Source organism: Labrus mixtus, chromosome 12 (assembly GCF_963584025.1).
Source record: "Labrus mixtus chromosome 12, fLabMix1.1, whole genome shotgun sequence".
Lineage (NCBI taxonomy): Eukaryota > Metazoa > Chordata > Actinopteri > Labriformes > Labridae > Labrus > Labrus mixtus.
The window spans coordinates 15,541,418-15,560,127 of NC_083623.1; the positions used below are offsets into that span (position 1 = coordinate 15,541,418).

The window sequence follows — 18,710 nt, forward strand, 5'->3', positions numbered from 1 at the left end:
AGAGATTATTAAATATTTTAAAAGCAAAGTCTTCACAGGAAGGGCTGGCTGACTGAAAGTCTACGATGGAAATGTCAGGTGGAAACAGAAACATTTTTTCATGCAATGTGGGAGTGTATACTGGATTGCCTGCTTTGGAGGAAAAGTATTAGAATACATAGGGAAGTGTTTAGATTTAACAGTATCTAACTGGCCAGACTATATGCTTACTTGGAGACCAGACAGAACTGCCCAGTATATCAAAACATGACTTTGTAGTAGTGATAAAGTTAGGGGTTGTCACGGCTGCTTGAGTGATCCTCTGATTATGGAAAAAGTACATCTGTACCAGATATTAAAAATGGATAGAATTTAGAATTTTAGTCCCAAATGAGAGACAAAAAAAAACTTAATTTCTACATATAACTGAATGAAGATTAATAAAGCACTTGTATAGTATCTGGGTTTGCAAGTAGTAAACTCTATGCTCAAGGAAAACTGAATTAAAACACTATTTCTTTTTAGGCAGGGCTAAACAGTGTCAGACAGTATCAAGCCAACTCAAAGGCCATGTTAAAATCATCAAACCAAACAGGAACAGCAATGCATCATACCTTCATCAGGCTTTTTTGTAGGCATTGGCTGTACCTTAAACTACCTTAAAATCTCTAAAACCTTAAAACGACATATCACTCGTCAACACAGCTAGCTTTAGCTATAAATTACATTGTGAATAACATTTCATAAAACTGTGAGCTTTTAAAGAGCTTTTTGTATTTCTTCACGTAGCGTTAGAGAAAGCTTTTTTAAAACAAAGAAAAAGGGAAGAAAATAAAGCTTATGGCAGTGTAGCCTATCTGCATATCTGTCCAAGTCCTAGTTACGGGACTTATGGCAGAGCCTGGTCCTGAACCAGATGAGAATATAATTAGTGACCACAATGTGCTGGATGTAGCTCATGTTGACTTTCGCTGCCACAGTTAAAGACTCTCTCTGTTGGCTGCACCATAAACTTCTTGTTGCACTAAAACTAACTTAAAAACTCTTGTTTTGTGCAGTCTATGGATTTACATCTCACCATCTATGCACCATGGCAAATATGATACAATGTAATCAAAAGAAGTGGCTGCCTTGCGTGCTATGTAGGAAAAGTCCTGAGAATTAGATTTCCTGAAGAAAGGCCACGTAAGGGAACAAAAAATTGTATTCTAAAGAGGAAAATAGTTTCCTTCAAAATATGATCAAACTGGTTCAGACATATAACAACACTGTTCACAATAAAAACACACATTCATCACAATGTAGGAGGCTGTAAAGTAGTACTGAGGAGCTTGTAAAAGCCTATTACACACTGTGCAAAAACACTTTTGTTATAACGTAGGTGGTTGAAAATGAAGAGCATTTTTACAAGTGGGGTTTGGTCATAGAGGTTATTGGGGTCTTGTGAAGCAAACGGAATGACGTCACAGGCTTAAGGAGAATATATTACATTGTGAATAATAATAAACAAAACAGAAACAAACAGATAAATCAGATATTACCGCAACACAACAGTTTTTAGTATCTCTGTGCAGGTTTAAGTATGGCTGAAGTCAGGACAAAGAATGTTGTTGGTTTTTTTTAACAGAGGCTACGGCTTAGAGCTGAGACTCACATTTCACCAGCAGACCAAGCAGCCCTGCACGGTCCGCTCCCCCATAGAGAAACCACCCTGAGGTCTGCGTCTGGTTTCTGTCTGTGGTTTGCGCCCATGTGTGACTGACATGTTGTACTACAGGTCAAGAAAATATTATAGTAGACCATATAATCTCTTTCCTTTATACACTATCTGCAGTAATGATCTTAACAACTGGTTAAAGCTGCAGCTCTGGTTACATATAATCTGTCAGCTATGTATTCAGACAACTCACTTTTCATTGCATTTTTTTTTACCTTTCAGTAGAAAAAATGTTGAACACACAAACATGCACTTCAAAGAGATGTCCTTATTGTGCATATTGATCTCTATTTACAGGTTTTTATCTTTGGTTTTTTTTGACAGGGGGTTGAGCTCCCAACCTCACAGTTGAGAGACAACAGACTCTACTGAGCCACAGGGGCTGCAGTGGCTCAATGGTAGAGTGGTATGCACTGAGTGGTATGCACTGCACCACTATATTTACAATCTTGTCCCAAACTGTGACTATCAATCATCTGGTTTCACCTCTAGTGTAGGTTATTGGAGTTGAAAAAACTGCCAATAACAATGCTATTAAAGCAGGGAGAATGGACCAAATCATTACAGTTTTAACTAGACAGCTAATGAGCTGAAACTCAACAGGAACACTCCAATCAAGTGATGCTGCCGGTTTGGCTGATAATTCTCTGTAGGATCACATTGTTGGTGTTCCAATCATTACAGAAGCTAAATCACTTCAATTTATTCTTCTTGTGTGCTCTGCAAACATCTGAAAAGTGTCACACCTGATGCACAACAATACTTTAGACTGTTGTAGCAACTTTGTCATACTTTGAGTTTTCACCTTGATCAGCCCTCTATGAATAACCACACACTGAGGAGTGTCAGGCCTCTGCACTTATTCACTATCCTGTTAGAGCTGGTAGTTGTTGTGTAACATCACGGACATCAGACAGACATCACTGTGGGAGAATAAGAACATCTGGATCTGAATCTTGAGCTCTGCCAGCTAAGAGTGTGCCACAGGGATTCATTTTTGTTCCTTCCAAGTTTACCATTTATTCACATAATATATACAGATCATACATGATAACAGATAAAGTTTGACCTGTTTTTTTGTTGAGAGGGTTTAGCTAGATAACCCCTTGGATTTAATCTTTTGTAAATATAATTAATTTCTTTCCAAGAAAAGATTACTGAAGTAGTTAGTTCTGCCGCCACACTAAAATCTGTGAACAATTCTGCTCTTAGATTCATGGTTGGAGATAATTATGTTATCATTTTAAATGAAGATGAAGTGCTTTATTAGTCCTAAAAGGGGAAATTCAATACAATAGGCCCTGTTGGTTTTTCCTGCATGCCGGATGTAATTATTGCTGTTCTTTATTATTGTTTTTAAGGTTCCCTTATCAGAAAATTACCTTCTTATATCTCATCTTTACTACTCTGAAAATGTGGTTCATATTCAACTTTCTGCAATGATTCACTTGTGCTTCAGGAACCAATTAAGATTACTTTACTGGAATTATTTACAAACCCTCCGAAAATGTAAGCACTTACACCCCTCTGTAATTTTAAAATACGATTTCCATCCAATACCCCCCTGTAACTGCTCAAACTGATCCTGTTTGTTTATCAGTTTGTTTTGTTTATGTCTGTTCCTGTTATCCTGCAATATTATATTTAATTTTCAGTATAAGTGTAAACAGGGCGTTGCTGCACCTCTGCCAGCCCTGTATAAATAGAGATTCAACAATGTATGTGTGTGGCCGTGCAAAAAGCAAAGAGTGGACATGTGACATGCAGGAGAAGAAAAACAGAAGGGAAACTTCTTCAGAAAGACGATGATGAATGAAATTGGTTATGAGAAGAGAGAGAGAAGCATGACACGATGAATGGGTGAAGAACAGAACTAGTAAAAACTGTATGACTGGAACAGGAGGTTTGGGCTTAGACAAGAAGGGAAAAATTAATGGGCATGGGCAAAAAAAGGAAAAAAAAAAGAATTATAATAGTAACAGTATGAGGTACTTTCTGCATGGCATGCTGTGGGCACTTTGGTCCACACACGGGGAAGGGGAAGGGGAAGGGGAAGGGTTTATCTTACACAGAGGTCAGATAAGGATACAACACTTTGTATGTGTGTGTACACATCTAGAGCATATACAGTGTGTGTTGAATCCTATTTTCATGGGAACCACCAGTTAAGAAGCCCAGTTAGCCTTAATATGGCACATCTTGTGAGCCACTACAGACGGAGAGGGATCAGCTCCTGAATGAAGCCAGTTACATCTCAGCCTGATGCATATGCCAAATTAAAACCATATGTACAAACTCCGACGGATATGGACTTGATCCAGATAACACAGAAACTGTGAAATCAGATGCAATGGAGAACCTGTTGCGAGGCCAGGAGCACTAATTAAAGTAGAATTGAGCCATTTAAGGGGAAATTGCTGCACTTTTCTGCACATGATTATTGTTTAAGCCACTGTTTCTAACCTGAGACAAAAACACCAACAGTATAATCATAATAAGTGCATGAGGATTGTGCATTCATGGATATATATCAGGAGAAATGTCACACATACACACCTGCAGTACCTACAAGCAGAGAAACCATTGACAATAGTAAGTATATATATCAGAGCCAAATCTCCTTAAGCCTGTAATTTCCTGGCCGCACATGCTGAAACAGAGACAGACCACGCAAATACATCTTGACTGAGTTACTCCTATCGGTGCAACTCCTCTCACACATCATTAAATTTCACACAAACCTCCACCAGTGGATGTATGGGTTTTGCACTGTTGTATGAATTTTTCTGCATGTGCAAACAGACACTGCATATTGCAAAATTCTGACCTCCCAATTATCCCAATAACAGGCCTGTGAGACAGAAATTACCGCCTTACTATGGGGGAATGGTTCGGAAAATGTGGTATTTCCCCAAAAGGCTGTTTTTACAGCAGAGAGTGCAGCGCTCCAGAGGTATGTGGAAAACGTTTCTTCCCAGGTGGTTGGCCGTGAATGTGCCATACAGAAGGACATTTCTTGGTGGTTTGTGTGCAGTGTGTTCCAGCATAAATCATGAGCTAATATATTTCTGATAGATGCAAAAAAAAGAATTGAAAGTAAAATACCATTTTGAAAATAGTACCACCAGATGTAGAACGAAATGTGAAGTCCATAAAGAGTTATAACGAGTGTAGGATTTACAGAGACTGACTTTACAAGCTGTATAATGGACCAACCAAACTTATACTCACAAAGTCTGCCTGGAACCCAGGTGTCATGATTGATGACCAGCTAACCTTTAAGGTTAATGTGGCCTTAACTCCTTAGTCATGTTGACAGGCCATGTACAATATCAGGAAGATCAGAACCCAGCATGATACACAGCTCCTGGTACAGGCTCTCGTAATATTACATATTGACTACTGCACCTCATTTCAAACCTCTGCAGATAATACAAAACGCAGCGGTGTGAATGGTCTTCAACCAACCCAAAACAGCATGTCACTCTTATTTCCCTGCTGTATATCAAAACCCTGCTGCTGGCCTACAAAATAGCAACAAGAACGCTCTGGTCCACCTTCAGAACAGGACCCAAAGGCTTTAGCTAGACTCTTCAGTCCCCCCTGTGGTGGAATAAGTTACCAAACTCTCTTCGATCCACAGAGTCCCTTTCTACCTTTAATAAACAACGAAAGACACCAGGTCTTTCATGAACACCTACCCACTTAATGACATTAATGTCTAATGATGATATTGATGGTGCTGTTGATGTTGATGAGAATATTCATGATGATGATGATTTCAAGAGGCCGTTGTTGATGTGGTTGTAGATGATTAAAAAAAAGGATCTGCTTATTGAAATGTCAAAGGAGAAAGAAAAAGAAAAGACAGAACTCAGATGAAGAAAAAAATAGTAATAACAGGAAGTTCAGTCACCAACACATGACTCTACAACCACACTGACGCACAGAAGAGCACATTCAGATACAATTATACCGAAAGGTAGATTGCCTTGTTTAAAAAAAACATGTAATACACCCTACAAATGAGAACATCCTTCCCTTATTACACTTGTGACAACTTAAGTCTTACTAACTTTTACAAATTTGAACTAGAATCTTGACACAAAGAACTGCTTTGTAATGATGCAGATCTGTTTTTTTTTTTTTAGGTCCTATCACTTTCTATTATTGTAATATGTTGTTTTAGGTTGTTCCTATTGTATATTTTTAAAGTGATAACACACTTTGTTCACTATGAAATCTTTCACTTCATCTATGTCTTGATGTCATGTTGATTGGAGACTGATTGGAGATATGTTCATTCATCAGTCAAGCAGGTTAGCTTGTTAATTTACTGTACATCAATAGAGTGTAACAAGCCACATAAAATGGTGAACCTCCAAACGAACAAATGCTCAACACCTGCACGATAGGATGCTCCCAAGATGGTCAGTTTCATAAAGTAAGAGGTTTTGTGTTGCCCGAGCAAAACAAGCTGCAAGCACTATGAATACTATAGAGTTCAATAGCAGAAATGAACTGAACCATCAAGACAAATGCGGAATACATTTTGCCAGTAAAAACTACAGTTACATCGTTTAGTTTAGTTTGGAATGTGCATGCAGAATTTACCACTGAATCTTCATGCCAGCTATTTATATTCATGCCAATTATTCAGACAGTAATTCATACTGTCTCTCCATTTTGCTCACAAAATTATTGGGAATACAGCAAACTAAGATAAGTTGTAGATAGGTATTCACAATGGGTTAGGGTTGGTGTCTAGCATGAATTACGTCTTTTTTTATATTAGCCTATATTTTATGCACAAACACACAAAATGTGGTTCCTCAGCGTAACACTAATTAGTTTGTTTTTTTTTATGTGGAAATTAGAAACATGTCTTCAAATGAAACACCAGCACATTGTCTTACGGGCCAAATGTTTCCTTTAGGCCCTACACACAGACACACCTTCTTTCTCTCCCTCCCTTTCTTTTTATCTCAGTCATTATTTTGTTAAGAGCAGCTCTTTTATAGGCTATTTGGGTGCATTTAAAACAGTGCAGCTGGATCTGCCAGGTAAGGCATCTTCATGGTAAGTAATAGTAAGAGTAAATCCATATAAACCCATATTTACAAGGGAAAATGCTGAGTAAACAGCCTTTCCGAATTGAATTAGAGGGCAAAGTCCAAAACATGCTGTAACCTTTATGCTTAACACCCGAGATGTAAGCCTACATGAAACCTTTTATTTCACTTGATTTTTAGATCTGGACTTAAGGTAGACTAAAGGCCTACTTTTAGACCTACTGTGGCTGTATATCCTCAATTATATAGGCTATCTAATAAACTGGATCAGATATTGCAATATGAAGGCCACCTCCGCAGGATATCTGAGGATTAATTTTGGATGTGACTTACTGTTTGACTACAGGCCTGTATAAGGGAGACTTCCTTCAAAGAAACCTCGTACTTTATCCTGCAGGAGTGCGAGGAGTGGTGTATAAGGGAGGGCAGGCGAAGAGAGCATTCAATGATAGCATGACAGCTCCATCTACTGGAGTAACAGAGGCAGAGACGACAGAGGGGGATACCTGCTGCATTCACAAACTAAATAGATGTCGAAAATAGGAAACATTTAGGTTTTTTTTGACAAAAAAACAACCGTTCGTGCCACCTTTATTAATTCGCAAAAGTTGAATTTGTTATAATGTAGGCTATCCTATGTCGTTATTTAGTTTTTTGATCCGTGATTTTGTTGGATAATATGTCAGTTTAACATTTAAGGGTAAAAAAAATGTAAAAAAAAATAATAATAATAATAATAAAAAAGAATAAGGTATTGAGAATTAGTCAGACGAAAGTGATTTCTTATTGAGGAAAACACAGTCTATGAGGAAAACGGCCAGGATGAGCTAATGACGGATGCGCGCGCGCACTCACACACGAGACGCCAAGGGTGAATCCGCGCATGCGCAATGCTGTCTGGCTTCTCGGTGTCTAGGAGATTGCAAGAAGATGATGAGCTGAGCGGCCGGCACGGACTTGAATGCATAATTGGCCAATCTTAATCATAGATTTTTACTCTTGCCTTGTCTAGTTTCTTGCCAAATTGCTGTTTAATGTCGAACTGTAGCGTTAAGCGTCGCGGTGTAGAAACTAAAGAGCAGTAACGCCAGGAGAAAAAGCGAAGCAGTTACTGAAAGGAGTTGGGCATCAAATTGCACCGGATGTCATTACACGCTCTTAAATATCGAGGACGTAAGTAACAGCGACGTTGTTGTGTGTCTGTATTTATTGTACGTGCTTTCCCTGCATTCACATTTAAAACCAGTTAACACCAAGTTTTAGGGAATATTTATGGATTAATTTGTGGCGTTAGTGGAAAAGCGCTAATTCCTTTGTCCACGGCATGTCAACTTTCAGTGGGTACACCTCACTTTTCATTACATATATTTTTAGTTTGGTAGCTAATGTTAACACTCGTTAGCTTCAGAAGCTTACCCACCCACCTGTTAAGCCTGTAGCCACAAACCCGTAGCCTACAGGGTGTTTAATTTAGCCTGCCTTTAAATCCCTGAATTAAAAGTTGTGTAAATTATGTCATTGCACTTCCAAGAGTTTCCCTTTTTCTGAAAATAAACAACTTTTTGAGAGGTAGTATTTTTTTTTTTAAAACACAATAAGCGCGTTAATATATATATATAAAAAAAGAAGTACAAGCTTTATTCTCCGTTTAATTTCTGATCAAGGCTTTTTGTGTGTGTGTGTGTGTGTGTGTGTGTGTGTGTGTGTGTGTGTGTGTGTGTGTGTGTGTGTGTGTCATTTCACATGTAGGGAGATAACCATCGGGCAGGCTTGTGGGTCGTTGGGCATTTGTACTTAGGCCTACATCTAAGCTCGTAGATCAATTGAATTTAAGCCTCTTGGGCGAAACCTGCTGACACATGCGCCCCTGTCTTTTTGTGTGCGCACAGACCCGGTTAACCCTCTCTATCTCATTTCCCTCCGCGGCCCACTGCATCTAATCTAACCATGAGGCGTTTGTGTCCTAGCATGTGAAATCCTGCAAAAGATCGTCCTTCCTGCTGATTATTATTTTTTTTTTTTACCACTCGTGGAATATTACTTTAAATACTCTTTCCTACTAATCAACACTCATTGGTGGGCATGTTCTCGTCACTGTACACATAGTGATTTATTATTTAAAGGGCATCTGATCAGACGCATAGGATTAATTATAGATCATTATAGAGACACCTTCTCTCGGCTCCCAGATGGATAACACATTCTTGTTATGTAATGCTGCTTACTTACAGTCAGTGAGATGCACATTTCCTTGAATTATTACCAACTTTAAGTCTGGTTTTCTTTGTGTCATAGGCTGAAGAAGGTTAACAGAGATGAATAGAGCTTTTATTACACATATCTTCTTATCGAGCTACATCTCTTTAATCTGATATCTTCTTGTCTGTGAGGGAGGGTTACGTTAGGAATGCAGAAGAAAAAGATTTAGGCTACCTAATATCCTCCATCTTATTTCTGAAAATGATCTCCAACGCTCGTTTTCTGACTAGCAATCATAAGAATCAATGCAGAGTGTATTAGAATCACATGGAGGATAATGTTTCTGTACAGTTTGAAATGGCAAGTGAAGAGAGGTGCTAATGTGCTCTTTTTGGATGTTTACAGCAACGTCAAAACGGGGGAAAGTCTAATGGAAAAACTTTCCTTGCACTTACAGTATATTGAGCTGAATGGCCCTGATAAGCATTGGATTTTTGACACGGCTAATTGTCTAAAAAGCCCTTGTTTTTCACCTATCTGGCAAGATCTAAAACCTCAACTTTAAGAGGATGCTAAAAGATTTTGTCTTAGAGTTTGGTCCAGGCTAACTTTTCTTAACAAATGTAGGCTAACCATCAACATATGCAAGCTAACCATGGCAGGGATCACTAGTTTACAAGAGTGCAACATACTTGATACACACAGTGATTATGTGGAGCAGCTCCTCGTGCTACTAGTTACATTAAAAGGATACGCATGGCCTGTAATTTTCTGTTGGGTGGGTCTGACTGACTTGCATTCTCTTGCCCCTCTCTCTCTCTCTCTCTCTCTCTCTCTCCTTCCCTCTCCCTCACACAGTGTAATCAAGACCAGAGCCATGGAGGTTGTAACACATTTTGTGAACGACACTGTAGAATTTTACAAATGGAGCCTTTCTATAGCAGGTAAGATCTTTACCGTCACTTGTTTCTGTGCAACAGTTTGCTACTTCAGATGCAGGAATACTGAATGTCCATTGTACTTCTTGTCACCCAAATGATCAGATATATGTTGTGTGTTATATTTGTTGTCATTTCAGAAATTCTACCAAAAGTCAGCTTGCGTTCTCTAGAATTTGATGATTTGTTACATTTGAAAATTCAGGGAGAGCACAACTACAAAACAAACTCTACCAAGTCAGAGTTGAACCTGAAAGCAGCCACACGTAGTTTCTTGCAGTAACTTTTGAATGCAGGCTGCAGCTGCAAATGAATTGTTAAGATAAAATAATCAAGCTGAGGGCCTTATAAGAAACTTAATGAAGTGGTGACTTCATTAAGTGACTTCCTGTGCGATGCCTTCACAATAAGGCTATTAAGTAAATTGTTACCATTACTCATAACAATTAAATCAACTGAAACAAAAAGGCAAAAACTGCAAAAAGCTCTTGACTTGTGTCAACTGGTTGTAAAGGTTGTGAGGGAGGGTCTGTGGATGATATTTACAGTCGACGTAAAGGGCAATACCATATTTATCCATGTGTGGTAACGAGTACTGAACTGTGGTTCTGTTGTATCACCTCAAACTTTACACCAATGAAACAAACCCTTTTTTCTTCAGACAAGAGGGTACAGAACTGGCCGTTTATGTCATCTCCCCTCCCAACTCTGGCCATCAGCTGTCTGTACCTGCTCTTCCTGTGGGCGGGGCCTAGATACATGCAGGACCGCCAGCCCTATACACTCAGGAAGACCCTTATAGTGTATAACTTCAGCATGGTGGTGCTCAATTTCTACATCGCCAAAGAGGTGGGCAAACAGTTTCGGTTGCATTATTTATTTCATGTATTACGACATAACTTGTATTTCTTTAAAAGGGGATTACGAGGCAATTATACAATGGATCCTCAAAACATCTTTCAATACCAGTGTTTACTCGTGTTCAAAATGGAATATCTGGAGGCTTTTTGCTAAAAAACAAACACCCCCTAGAAAATGTGTTTTCAGCTCACATCAATGTAACATGTAGACTATAGTTCTTTCTGTCCCCATTCATTGGACATAATATCTCCTTACAAGTACAAAATCAGTACTTAACCCTATCAAATTGCTGTCTCTTTGGTCAGTCACGTTACAATCATGCAAGTTTGACTTTAAAAAAAAAAAATCTTATCTGGACTACACATTATTTCTAAGTATCTAACAAGTGGTTGTGCATTCAATAATCTTTTATTACAGCCAATTACGAAGGAGTGCTTTGTGTTTTGTAATACATTCAACCATTGAAAAACTGCAATATGCAAAGCAGAGGATGGTATTTACTTTAGCAATGACCAGTGCCTGATATGTCGTTCAATTCTTTTTCAAATCTGCTGGTTTTGTAGAAAATCTGTTAATGTTTGCTTGCTCAGTTCAAGAGAAAAAAAAAGTGGGATAACTGGTGTTCAGATAATACTTCGGTCATTGCTTCCACCAAATCAGAGTTATAAAATGTCAGCCATTTTTCTTTCAACCTCCCCCTGACTTTATGTTTTCTTTCTCTCCATCAGCTCCTACTAGGCTCTAGAGCAGCCGGGTACAGCTACCTCTGTCAGCCTGTCAGCGACTCCAAAGATGTTAATGAAGTCAGGGTAAGCTACAACCAAAACGCACATCCACAGAAACATCCCAATACCAATACATAGAGTCACACCACTCTGTGAGCGAGGTACTGAACTGGTTGAAGTATACGGATGGTGTAATCCGGCTGTTAACGTTAAGGAGATCACTGCATCTATATATCAGTGCCTTTAGTTAAGTCAGGGGTTAAAGGAGAAAATAAACACTGTGATAAAGGTTAATTTATCTAGTGGTTTCAGGACAAAGAGGGCGCGGCCTGCACTCATATAGGTCGGAGTAATTGATCTCACCGCTGTAAGACTCCACCCACAGCTCCACCTTCAGGCCTTCCATACTGGCATGATGCCACACTTGCCATGGCTTAAAGGGCAGCCATGTGGGTACGCTGTGCTTGTTTCTCAGGCTGAGGGGAGTGTAGGAAAGGGAGGGATTTCTTACATCTACAGCATATTTGAGTTTCAAATCTCTGAACTTGTCTATCTTGTTTATTAAAATGTTATTATTAAACTCAAAATTTCTTCTGGGGAATCATTAAGTGTCAACCTTTCCCATCTAATAAGATCATAAACGATCCGTTTACAACTAATCATAACTGAAATATTCATTTCAAGCAGCTATTTGTTGCATCTTTTATTCACAATAATTTAAAAAAAAAACATGTCTGTGGGGCACCAGTAGACCAATGGTTATTGCGAGCACCCCATGTAAAGGCTGAAGTCTTTGAAAGCGGGCGGGGTGGCCCTGGTTCAAATCCGACCAGTGGCCCTTCCCGCATGTCATTCCCCACTCTCTCTCTCTCCCTGATTTCTGACTATCCACTGTCCTGTCTCTGAAGAAAGGTATAAAAGCCCCCAAAAAATCTTTAAAAACAAAATAAACCATCACTGTGAGTTGGGCTAATATTATGTGTGTTGTACAAATATTCCTTATATGGGATACTAAAGTCCTTGCTTCATACAGCCCATATTACAACATCATATCAATCAACCTTGATGCTTTACGTTTCCTTGTTTTTCATGTGCTTGCCTAAAACAATCACTTTTATTCTTTTCACCATTACTTTGTTTAAAAAGATAAAAACTACTCTCTGCTGTTTTTTATAATATTGAAAAAGGTGTCTTGCATGCAATAATGAAGAAGCTGATTAATTAAATATGTTCATTTTGCTCTGCCCTCATGGAAGACAGAAAGTGGAAGAATGCTAATCTTAGCCGTTTATCTTTCTAGTGTACAAAAAGTTGAAAACAGCTTAATAACTATTTATCTTTTTTTATTTTCCAATTATTCTAAAAATTCTTAAATTTAAACAAGGAGACATGGCCTTCATGTGGAATTGGCGAATGGACCTGTGGCTGCAGTGATTTGTAGAAGTGTATGCTGTAATGTCTGTTAAGTGTAATCACAGCAAGCAGCTACCTCCAGTGTTGAGCCAATTTGGACGTCCAAAACAGTGCAGTTCTTCCAGTAACCACTTGAGGCCGGCTGCAAAAGCTGAGAAAGTCCCATTTACACTCGTAATAAAATGCCTATTTTTACAGCAGAATTAAAGATACAGATAAAGATTAAAAAAAAAACTGGTATGGTCTGAATAACTGATTTCTTTATCTTAGACACTGCATTGCATGATGGATGAAATGTTTTTATAACTCTTACTCATCTGTTATCTGTTACTCGTTATTTTAAGGCTAAGAGTTATTCATAAGTTTGCATGATTATGGGCATGGCTGATTTGACTGACAGGTGGGCATGTTGTAGCTGTTTGCCAGGAGGATTAATGCCCGAAGGTAACATTTCAAACATGGTGGCTGCCTTAGTTTGACTTCAAATGGCCGCTTCAGAAACCACTCAGACTACGTCCATGTTTTATGCAGTCTATGATTCACATGTCATCTTTTTAAGATGTTATGGCATACAGTCGCGTTAGAGCTGCAGTTACTCACCCCAACCTGTTTCTTGTCTTTAGATAGCATCTGCTCTCTGGTGGTACTACATCTCCAAAGGAGTGGAGTTTCTGGACACAGTCTTCTTCATCCTGAGGAAAAAGTTCAACCAGGTCAGCTTCCTTCACGTCTACCATCACTGCACCATGTTCATCCTCTGGTGGATCGGCATCAAATGGGTGCCTGGTGGACAATGTGAGTAGAAACAGAAATTGACATTCTACAATATCAAGACGTTAAATTCATCAAGTAGCTTACATTTGACTCATGAAGCTATGGCATCCAATTACAGACATGCCTTTTTCCAAATAACATGGCCACTATCGCATCTGATCTAAATGTAACTCTCCACAGCATTCTTTGGTGCAACCATCAACTCCTCCATCCATGTCCTCATGTACGGTTACTATGGTCTGGCAGCTTTGGGACCTCAGATGCAGAAGTACCTCTGGTGGAAGAAATACCTCACCATTATTCAAATGGTAGGTTTTACTTTGACTATACTTCTGTTTGTTGTAAAAATGATGCAGACATGTAATAGCTATAATTCTCAAATCTAAAATTGGGGAAATGTACTTCTTAAAGCTCCTGTTAGGAACTTTGGGTTTATTTTGATTTGTGAGCCTCCTGTGAACAAAGTGATACATTTAATCTTTGAGTGGATTTTGTCCTAAACCCTATGCAAGTCATGTTTTCTGATGAAAAATATCCTGCTAAATTTTAACAGTCATATATATCACTCATTGAGAATATTTGCTAGTAGAACAAATGTCAGCAAAGGCTGTTTTTGTAGCCTGCTGTTAATCACGTCATCTGAAACCATCCCTGCTGCAGCGGTTTAGGCCATCAAAACTATAACTATATAGAAATAATTCATCTTTATGCTGATGGTTTTCGTATGAAGCTCATAAAAGACACCCATAGTTATTTTAGTCTGATTCATAACCAGCTAAAAGCTACACACAGGAGCTTTAAAAAGACAAAAATGTTTTATAAATTCACAAGTTTGATGCAAAATACACCAATCGTTTATTTTGAGGCACTAGATATTTGTGAACAATTTGAGTTTGTCTGTCTACTTCATTGATGTTCTTTATTTATTCATAGTATTTTATTAAGAATGTGTTTGAAATGATACACTAATGCAAGGCCAAAGTGAACTGATTCAAATTACACATGGTCACCAGACCAATTTATTGTTTCATGTTGTACCTTCTGCTCAGTATGTCACATTTTTACTGGATGTTTTGGCTTGGTTTTGTGTATATTTTATCATGTTTGTAAAATTTTTGTGATCAACAGATCCAGTTCCACGTGACCATTGGCCATGCAGGCTACTCACTCTACACAGGATGTCCGTTCCCTAACTGGATGCAGTGGGCTCTGATTGGCTATGCGGTCACCTTCATCATCCTTTTCGCCAACTTCTACTACCATGCTTACCGGCGCAAACCCTCCTCCTCGCATAAAGGAGGCAAGCCTGTTGCCAACGGCAACTCGGTGGTAACAAACGGTCATAGCAAAGTGGAAGAGGTAGAGGACAACGGGAAGAGGCAAAAGAAAGGAAGAGCAAAGAGGGAGTAAAAGGAGGAAGAGGGTATGCTTGGACGTTTGTTTAATGGGTCAAAGAACGAGGGAGGGGTGGGGAGGGATAAACAGAGAAGTTCAAACCAGACAAGCTTCATCGTCCCTGCCAGTAATGTAGAAGGAAGATGCAATTTGTGACCAACTTTGAAAGGGGGAAAGGGTAGCAGTGTGTGTTTGTGGATGTGTCTGTCAGGGTTTTTGAGAGGAAGAGAAGGGTGTTGGTTGTTTCCATAACAGGTTTTTTTTATTATCAAGAAAAGCAGAATGCTGTTCATGTAGGAGCAGCGCTCTCCTGTCCAAATCTGTTTGGGACCATCAAAGGACCAAAATATTAGAAGGAACTACAAACTGCTCAGCATCTATTAACTTGTCAACCAAAATTCCTCTCCAACTTTTGTATTCTGGATACCACTATTGTTTTAACTGAAAGATTAAATAGTCTTTAATATGCTTATTTATATTCTAGTTCTCTAAGAGAGTTTTATTTTAACTATTACCAACAGAAAGAACATGCAGAAATTTATACCAAAGGTGTTTTTTGTCTTGGATCACGGGAGACATTTTGTTTACGAATTTAGAAAGACAACTCATGATGTTGTCATGACTGCCATCAATTGTATTCAAATAGTTATGACTCTGCGACAACAACCAACCCCTGCTGTTTCGAACTGTTATAACTGCTGCATTCTCAGAGAAACAAGCTACTTTTATTTGTATTCAATGTGAATTAAAACCTGGAGGGAGGGGGGCTGTAGTTCCTTTTAGAATGTATGCAAATGTGTGGGTATCTTTCTTATTATGTGTCTCTGTGGGTCCTCATGATTTATTTCATTTTTTGCTGTGCGATGTAGCTGAGGTACAAGAATACGAGATTGAAGTTCAGCTCAGTGTTGTCTCACTGCCATGTAGGACTGAAGGGAATGTCTTCCTGAAAAGCTTTTTTAAAAAACAATTGTTGAATTCATTGTCTTATTAAAAAAGGAAAGTGTCCCAGCTTTTGGCTGCACATATAACTGAAATAAAGACAATGTCAGCCCCCCCACAGTTCACGTCTGTGTGTCTTTGTTAGTTCTGGTGTAAAGGAGTTGTAGGTTAACTACTCTACTGTTAAGCAATGTCGTACCTAAGATATAGGATCAAGATGTCCCCCATAAGGAACCTAATCTTAAGGGAATAGCCCTCCCATCCCCCATCTCCTCTGCCTCCTCATCCCTTCCTTCCTTCATCTCTCCCTCTTCCATGTTGGGATCTGCAGGATGGAGATAGCTCTTAAAGGTGTGTGAGTGAGGCTGAGGTAGGTTGTGTCTTTGGCCTGTCCAGACAGATCTGTCCTAATCTTTGGGGTTAAATTGGCTTTAACTCCAAAAGAGCTTATTTCCACGTCACTCCGTGAATTACCCAAGAAAGCAGGTCAGAGAGAAGAGAAGCCTCCACTAATCTGCCATCAGGGCACTACAGTAACTTTCAAACTGTATGGATTAGTTAACATTAGGCTGTGATAATGTGTTTTTTTTTGTCTAATTCTTTTATTAGAAAAAACATAGAACAAAACAACGGTCACTTCTGGCACAAAAACATCTACAATTATGAGATTCTTATTTTTGGAAGAAACTTTCAAATTGTATGTTTTTATTTTTTAAAATCCTAGTTTAAGGCTGTTTCCACTCTCTTTATCCATGTTTTTTGTCCTGACTTGCCATCCATTTTTCCATTAGCTAGAGACAAACAATCCAATAAAAGACATTGTGGACTCACTAATGGCATCTTTAAATGATTCATTAACAATCATTTTCCTGTGGTCCAAAGATCTCAGATAACACCCATTCTGTTTCTCCTAATACTGGGCCACACAGGGCTTTTCCATGCTTAGCAACTTTTCCACATCCTTACTTTACGTGTACAGAGTCTTCCATCTTATCCTGACGCTCCACCACCTGTCTCTTTGCACTCATGGCAGGAGGGCAGAGGTAGAGGAAGGTCTAAGGGTTCAAATGTGAATGATGGACTGGATGGGATGAGATGAAGTATGTCCTCCACGGGGACAGGGATCTAAGCCAGGGACTAAGAGGATTGCAGAAGGGCCAAGGCTTTTCCATCAAAGGCATTTAACACAGGTCACTATAACCTGTATCCCTGCTGCTACAGGAACTAGTTACACTTAGTCCACCTGTCTGCTAACATTGCTGTTGGCTGACTGCAAGCATTCTAAAGTATGATAACACATCCAAATGCAGAAGAATTTTTTAAGTCTACAAAACAAAGCGTTTTCCAAAACATTTGACTCTGTCCCTGTCTTTGATTATGTGGCACATATATATTTAGACCTGTCGTTATCTTAGGTGACTGACCCACCCTTGATTCTGAGGGCGGCACTCTGTTGCAGGGTGAAGGGTGGGTTTTTAATGGGTTAAACCTCTACAAACCCAACCCAGCATTCACTCATCTCATCTCATTAACAATTATTTGACTAAGGAGCTCATTCAGCCTAACATAGTGCAAATAGTCAGCGTTTTATGGGCTCAAGTCAGCTTGAGTGACAGATTGGGCATATGCTGTATGAGTGAGGAGCGCCCTCTGCTGGATCTGACGTCCTTGACATGTCACTTGTGGGTCGAAAAATATACAGATATGAGATGAGATGGGAAGCCAAACGGAGTGTGATCACTGACATATAGGTAGGCTACATGAAAAGGTTTATGAAAAAAACCAAGGAATCATCATGCAAGACAAAAACGTTTTCATAAAAACAGGAATTACAAAATGGCAAAAACAAATGTCTGCAAGGCAATTAACTTAGGCCTAGTGCCACTACATTTGTGTGGTTCCAACTGTATGCATCACTGAATAAATTATAGGCTACAGAATAAATTGAAAAGGTGATTGCCTCAAGGTTAAACAACCTGAAATATCACATTTAAAAACATCAAAAGCGTCGAAGTAACACGGTTAAGAGTCCGGGTGGTCACGCTGATCAAGTGACGGTCACGGAGGTCCTTGGTGTAGAAGTCAAACATTTACAAACACTGTGCCATACAATTCTCATGCAACACCATTGTGTTTCTTATTAAACTGTCCTCTGACAGCTGACACATCTTATAACCTTACACCCCCCCAGCTTGTGTTTATTTTTTTTATGTTTGTTTAAAAAATAAAGTGCCGGCTGCAATTTCGCCGTAGGGGCTTTCTATGTGCTTATTCCAGTCATGCCTTCAACTCTGAGTAAACAATTTTATATTTTTATGCTTTCGAGCAAATAATAGGCTATTTAAATGTAAATCCCTATTAGCCTACTAAATTATTAAAATATAGGCTACTTATTCGTATACATGTGTATTCACTGTGAGCCTTACAACCTCCGTTGACAACACTGGCGTTTGTGCTAATTTAACATTTTGGAGTGAAAGGAGATTGTGGTAGTTGGACGTCCACTTCCTGGTTTGACGTACCATTCTAATACGTCATATGGTCAGTGCCCCTGCAGTGCCTGGTGGTGCCCTGTGTCAGCGAGTCTTCACGGTGCTCTGCGGTAAGAATTCAAACCATTAAGTGAAAGTGCATTTCTTCTGGCTTTTTAAATAATTTTCTCCATAGAAAGCTGTGGCCCATCTTTTAAAAGTCG

The 18,710-nt window shown here is 39.0% G+C and overlaps 1 protein-coding gene across 1 annotated transcript; it reads left to right on the forward strand.

Annotated features, from left to right (window-relative positions):
* Positions 1-7,657: 7,657 nt before the first annotated feature.
* LOC132985090 (elongation of very long chain fatty acids protein 4-like) lies at positions 7,658-16,135 on the forward strand. Its single transcript, XM_061052251.1, has 7 exons — positions 7,658-7,941; positions 9,826-9,911; positions 10,567-10,754; positions 11,495-11,575; positions 13,528-13,699; positions 13,859-13,986; positions 14,807-16,135. Exons 2-7 carry the CDS (start codon positions 9,845-9,847, stop codon positions 15,086-15,088), a joined length of 918 nt encoding a protein of 305 aa, XP_060908234.1. The 5' UTR covers positions 7,658-7,941; positions 9,826-9,844; the 3' UTR covers positions 15,089-16,135.
* Positions 16,136-18,710: the final 2,575 nt, after the last annotated feature.

Coding starts and splice junctions, on each gene's coding strand:
- LOC132985090 (XM_061052251.1), top strand. CDS start 9,845: ATGGAGGTTGTAACACATTTTGTGAACGACACTGTAGAATTTTACAAA. Junction 10,755..11,494: donor ATTTCTACATCGCCAAAGAG/GTGGGCAAACAG, acceptor TCTCTCCATCAG/CTCCTACTAGGCTCTAGAGC. Junction 13,700..13,858: donor ATGGGTGCCTGGTGGACAAT/GTGAGTAGAAAC, acceptor AACTCTCCACAG/CATTCTTTGGTGCAACCATC.